We start from the raw sequence: 5,874 nt of genomic DNA, 5'->3' as shown, positions 1-5,874 counted from the left end.
TGCAGGGAGTTGGTGCAGGGAGTTGGTGCATCTCCATCTCCAGCTTGTTCGCTACAACAGAGCGCATCTAGGTAACATTAGCCAATCACAGTGCAACTGCAACGACTCGCTTACTTTGCTGTTTCTTCGTCGGCCGAGAACACTGTGCCCGAGACACCGGACGCGTGGCAAGATGGACCAAGCTGCCCCGAGAGCTGCGCCTCCGTTCCCGTCAGCCAGTGGCGACCTCGTGCTGACTGCTGCCAGTTTGGACATACCTGCCTCTGATGTTGCTCTTTCCCAGACTGTGTATGCGACACCGGCCACTACTCAAACGGAATCAGAAGAAAAAGACCAATACTGGTGAAACGTCTATCGCTACGAAGCAAACCTCCTTTGCGTGGACGACTGCAGCAGCTGATGCTCTGCAGCGGGCTCGTTTTGACACGCTCAAGCATCGTTTTCAGGGCACCAGAAGCGCGAAACAGCTTGCCGCCGCCTGGATGTTAGTCTCCGCAGAAACGTATCTAGTCTCGGGGCTCGAGGTGAAACCCCACCAGTGCAAGTCAAAGGTAAAGTACAAGGCCATCTATGATAACGTGTAGGATTTCTAATTGATTTTGTAAAAAGTAAAGCGCGGCTGCAACTTTCTTCTCAAAGCTATGCTGCCGTACTTTGGCAGCAGCAAACAGAACACCTTGATCTCGTAGTAAACCAGCAACCCGTAGGAAAGTCGGCTTGGTGCAGCGAAGATTCCAATCCAACTTGCATACGCGGCTGACTGTAGCATGAGGTCACGGTACGAATCTGTTCCTTAGGGCCTCGCGGCGCATCGTCGGATTCTCCTGATAGGAGGACTGCAACCTGTGCGACAGCTGAGCATGTAGCAACCAGTACAGCTTCCTCTTCGTCCATTGTGTGTGCGGCTGAACTGCCTCAATCTCCAGCTACTTTCTCCTTCTTCACCTCTGGGAGCTGGAGAAGGAGACGGGGTAATTCTCCAGTTGTCACGTTGTGAACTAAACTATTTTGACCAATCAAAAGACAAGAAATAGAGTTGATGAGAGGCCATCTCCATCTCCATCTCCAGCTACCTAGCGATTCGCTAGTAGCGAACACGCTCTTAGAGCGTGCAGAAGAAGGCGGAAGGACACGGCAAGCAGCTGTCGATGATGATCACCCACGAGTAAAGGACGATAACAACCTCAGATTTGTACAACAGCAACCACACCAAACGGGCACGAGCAACCATAGCACGATCGACGATTGGGAAATGGACAGGTCGGTAGCTACATACAGAGCGACTCGCTCTGGGAAATGGACTGGTCAAAAGCTAGAGCGACTCGCTCTGAGCGAGACAACAATATTATTGAGAGCATGCGCGCGCAGGTACATGTAACACCTGCGCAAGAAATGTAATTAGGATGCCATGGTACTTATATTTATAGGATTTTACTCTTCTTATTTGCTACGTTGGCCGCGCGGATAATACGCTGATGTAGAAGCGCACGGTAGTTTTCGACATTGAATTTGTCGGAGCGCAACTTATCCATTGATCCACGTAGCGTATGCGGGCGATCTTTCATAATCGCTGTGGATATCTTTTCGATGAAGTAGAGCAGATAAATTCCACAATCAACAGAGTTTTGCTGCTGAGGCTTGGTAGGGGAGGCGTGAAAACTCCATTTAACCGACCCCACCGAAGCTGTTTCTGGGACCCGCTCTTTCGCCAACCACCACTGCATCAAAGAAAACACGTTTGCCGTGTCATGCGCTTCTGTAGCAGAATTAACGTGATACAGCCGAATGACGCCCCCCTGCAGGGGATTCTCAACCGCAAGAAAGCTCCAGTGACTATTACCGTTGACTGGAAGAATAACAAACCGGTACGATACCCAGTCAAATTTCCCTATGTGACCAGCGAGGCGCTCGTCCCTTGCAGCTTTCTCCTTTGTTCTTTTCACGGAATGGCTTCTCCCGAGGCATGCAACCATGCACAAAATAATCAACGGCGGACTCTGTCAAAGTCTGATGCGGCATTAGGCTGTCCAGGTCCTCGCGATAGATTCAGCTCGTATCATCACCACGCGTCCACTCCAATATTGGCTTCTGCTTCCGCGACCTGGTAGCAGACTGCCTCCGATGCAAAGAAGTCTTCTTAGCAGCTGTAGGCACCTCATACTCGCTCTCTTCGGACTCGTTACAATCCATACTCTCGCTACTGCTATCGCTTTCATCCGATCCAGCGCTATCGTAGCTGTCTTCATCGCTGTCTTCATCTCCACAGCCATCGAAGGGTACAGCGCCGTCACCGGGGGTTACTCCATCATTTTGACCACGCTCACTGTCGACACCAGGGGTTACGCCGCCATCACGAGGGGTTACACCATCATCACTAGTGGTTACTCCATCATTTTGACCACGCTCACTGTCGACACCAGGGGTTACGCCTCCAGCACCTCCATTCTCCTCGTGCTCACTGTCATCGCCACGGGTTACACCGCCACCACCAGAGGTTGCACCGCCGTCAGTAGAGGGTACACCGCCATCGTCAGGGGGTACACGTGCTGTGTAGCGTTGGATAAACCGTTTTACCCATGTTACTTGGGACGCTGGAATATCAAAATCCGAGTTGAACTCTTCCAGGCTCCGGCAATAAAACATCACATCGTCAAACGTCCAGTTGTCCTCCATAAGCTCATGAAGGTATTCGATTACTCTCCATTCGTCCGGCTTCATCTTGTGTTTTCGTCCTCCGCCTTCGTTGCGCTTGCGATCTGAGCCAACCTCTTTGTCACAAACATCCCAGTAGCGTTTCACCCAGCCTCTCAAAGTCGATTCCTTGACCTCTTCTAGAGTCCAATCTGGGTTATCTACTTTCCAGCGCCTAAGAAGCGCAAGCTTCTCCTTCTCAGTGCGATTCACACACACCCGCCTCTTCATTCGGAAAAGGGGGAAGGGAGGGGGAATTCTCGAATGATAGTCAGCCGTATATGGCCAATCATTTTAGGTATCAGATTTAATCAGATCAAGAGTAAATATCAAATTAACTCGCGCGAGTTATTCTGAATGCAGCACTTTGAGGTTAGTATGAAGTACTTCGGGGTTAGTATGAAGTAGTGCGTAACCGACCTACAGCAGGCCAGGGGGGCTGTATGAGGTTCGAACTGCAGTGCTTACATTCCCTAAGCCCGAATTTGTGGCGATACGCTTATACTTGAGCAGTGGTCGTGAGCTTATCCGGTTAACACGAACGCCTACTCAGCCAAGTTGCCTTTCCGTCCATTGTAGCTAGTAGGGGGTTGCTTGTACAGGATGACAGCAGCGAGGCCCAAGACTTATTGACGCCTGAACAGGACAAGCGCGAAGCGACAAGTGCCGAGCACGAACTAAGTCAAGGGATGATCCAAACTACACATGTGGGCTATATATAACTCAATGGAAACCTCCATTTTGATATATGGAGAGTAGCACATAGTGACCATGTTGCGTTGGCGGCACCAAGTGCTAATAGTTAGCAGGTGCTTCCAAGCCGATGAATTCTAAATTATTAACACGGAAAACGCTGTTGAGAAATCAAGATAGATTCCGGGAGAGCTCGAAAGTGGTTTCGTTACGCGAGCCTGGTTGTTCTACCCACAAAACCAGAAACACCTACAGAGTGGCATTCGAATACATACTATGTGAGTCATCAATTATATCGCTTTGTGACGTAGATGTTTGTAGATCTTGCGATATAAGCAAGGTCCAGGAAACAACTACATGGTATCGGTGGCAACAACCAGCCTCCATTTCAACATTACCGACCTTTTGAGAAGTACTTCAGTCGTAAAAGATGTAATATTCGTATAGACACGCAGGTAGCCTCTTGCCAGGAACTAATCTAACAAAAATTGCATGTCGAGGGCCGCCGTGGCCAGGGGGGACGGCCAATTTGGCGTCTGATGGGGACGGGCTCGGTTGGAGGTGGCAAATGCTCAGATGTGGTTGACGTAGACCATACATATGGCCCAGAACTGGTAAATGTTTCTTGCCAAGTCGCCAAACCAGTCTGAAATAAATATGGGGGAGCTGCAGGACTTGGCTTGTAACTTGACGGTTTTGCGTGCGTCTGTAACTCACACCGCACAATGAAGGAGGAAGAGAAGGTGAACGCGCTGCGGGGGAGTAAAGCAACTTGCTGCTCCCGTTGTATTTTTCGTGTTTTTTGTGGTTTCCCCTCTTTACTTTTCTCTCTCCTTTCCCAGCTCCTGAGCCTTTTGTGTATCTGCACTTCAACTTACTGTAGAGCAAAAGCTACACTGCAACACGAGCAACAGGTGAGGACCAGTAATTCACAACAGCCCCACCTACTGGTTGTCAACGTTGCACGAGTTCGTGGTAGTCTCGTATTCCCCTTGGGAAATCAATCCCATGCTTGCTCGATGCTGCTCAAACTTCACACGAGGCAGTGGCTTTGTGAATTCATCAGCCACATTGTCATCCCCAGCCACTCGTTTCACAGTTATCTCGTCCAGCTCAACACGTTCGCGGACAAAATGATGCCACACATCAATGTGTTTTGTCCGGCTGTGAAATTCAGGGTTGTTTGCCAGCTATCGAGCACTCTCGTTATCCACAAATACATCAGAGGGGTTGTTCTGCTTCATCTTCAGCTCTTTCAACATCTGCCGCAGGTGGATGACATCTTGGACAAGACGACTGAGTGCCATGTACTCAGCTTCTGTCGTGTGGAATGCGACCGTCCGTTCTGTCTGACTTGCCCATGAAATTGTGCTGCCACAGAACTGGATGAACCCAGCAATAGACTTCCGATCGTCCACTCGGTTCGCAAAGTCTGCATCTGCAAAAGCTTTTAGATGGTCATCCAATTCCTGCTCATTCCATTGCACTCCTCCAAATTGTAGCCCCCAGTCGTGGGTCCAACCCACGCTTTGCTGCGCGCCAGTGCAAAATCCCAGGGTTTTCGAGAAATTGACTGCACTTACGGACCAGGTAAGCCAAATCAGGGCGTGTGCCCAACATTAAGTACACTAGGCTGCCAAATACAGCCCGGTACGGCTTTCCACTCACCAACTCCTTCTCCTGCGTCTCCCTTAAGTAACGCAACCCACGCTTTGCTGCGCGCCAGTGCAAAATCCCAGGGTTTTCGAGAAATTGACTGCACTTACGGACCAGGTAAGCCAAATCAGGGCGTGTGCCCAACATTAAGTACACTAGGCTGCCAAATACAGCCCGGTACGGCTTTCCACTCACCAACTCCTTCTCCTCTCTCGTGGGTCGGACACATGACCTTCGACAACTTTAAGGCAGGGGTGCTTGGCACTTTGCAGCCATTGCATCTTTCCATGCCAAATCGATGTAATACTTTGTCTGCATACTTGAGCTGGTTGATGAAAATTGTCCGCTCCTTTCTATTGCGCGATATCTCCCAGCCCAGAATGTAGTGAATCGGCCCCAGGTCCTTCATCTCAAAACGCACATGATGCATCTGCTTCAGCTCCTTTATCAGCATCTTGTTCGGGGCGAAGAGAATCAAATCATCCACGTAGATGGAGATGAATACCAACTCACCGTCGACCACTTTTGCAGCCTTGCTTCTCTAGGTGGTCTTTGAGCAGGCGGAACCAAACACGGGGGGCTTGCTTTAAGCCATCCAGGCTTTTATCCAGTTTGCAAACCCAGTCCTCTTTTCCTGCTTCCTCATACCCATTTGGTTGCTCCATGTAAACTTCACCATCAATAGGGCCATTCAAGAACGCGGTCGTCACCTCCATCTGGTCGACTTCGTAGTCCCAGATTGCAGCCAGCGTCAGCAGCATCTGCAGAGTCTCTAGGCGGACCACAGCTGAGTATACTTCAAGGTAGTCAACGCCATAAACCTGCATAAAGCCC

At 50.0% G+C, this 5,874-nt stretch overlaps 3 protein-coding genes across 3 annotated transcripts; 1 reads left to right on the top strand and 2 right to left on the bottom strand.

The window, feature by feature from the left end:
• Positions 1-374: 374 nt before the first annotated feature.
• Positions 375-554, top strand: PHYSODRAFT_382318 (hypothetical protein; the record flags this gene model as incomplete). The annotated part of the gene is made up of 1 exon (XM_009540608.1): positions 375-554. A coding segment is annotated over one exon (180 nt), but the record flags the coding sequence as incomplete, so codon positions are not given.
• Positions 555-1,421: 867 nt separating this feature from the next.
• On the bottom strand, positions 1,422-1,973 carry PHYSODRAFT_532915 (hypothetical protein; the record flags this gene model as incomplete). The annotated part of the gene is made up of 2 exons (XM_009540607.1): positions 1,422-1,659; positions 1,717-1,973. 2 exons carry the CDS (start codon positions 1,971-1,973, stop codon positions 1,422-1,424), a joined length of 495 nt encoding a protein of 164 aa, XP_009538902.1.
• Positions 1,974-2,046: 73 nt separating this feature from the next.
• PHYSODRAFT_342223 (hypothetical protein) lies at positions 2,047-2,718 on the bottom strand (the record flags this gene model as incomplete). The annotated part of the gene is made up of 1 exon (XM_009540606.1): positions 2,047-2,718. The coding sequence occupies one exon, from the start codon at positions 2,716-2,718 to the stop codon at positions 2,047-2,049; it is 672 nt and encodes a 223-aa protein (XP_009538901.1).
• Positions 2,719-5,874: the final 3,156 nt, after the last annotated feature.

The sequence above is a fragment of the Phytophthora sojae genome, assembly GCF_000149755.1.
Source record: "Phytophthora sojae unplaced genomic scaffold PHYSOscaffold_15, whole genome shotgun sequence".
Lineage (NCBI taxonomy): Eukaryota > Oomycota > Peronosporomycetes > Peronosporales > Peronosporaceae > Phytophthora > Phytophthora sojae.
Note: the sequence above shows the minus strand (reverse complement) of the source record. Positions and strands in the feature narration are given on the sequence as shown.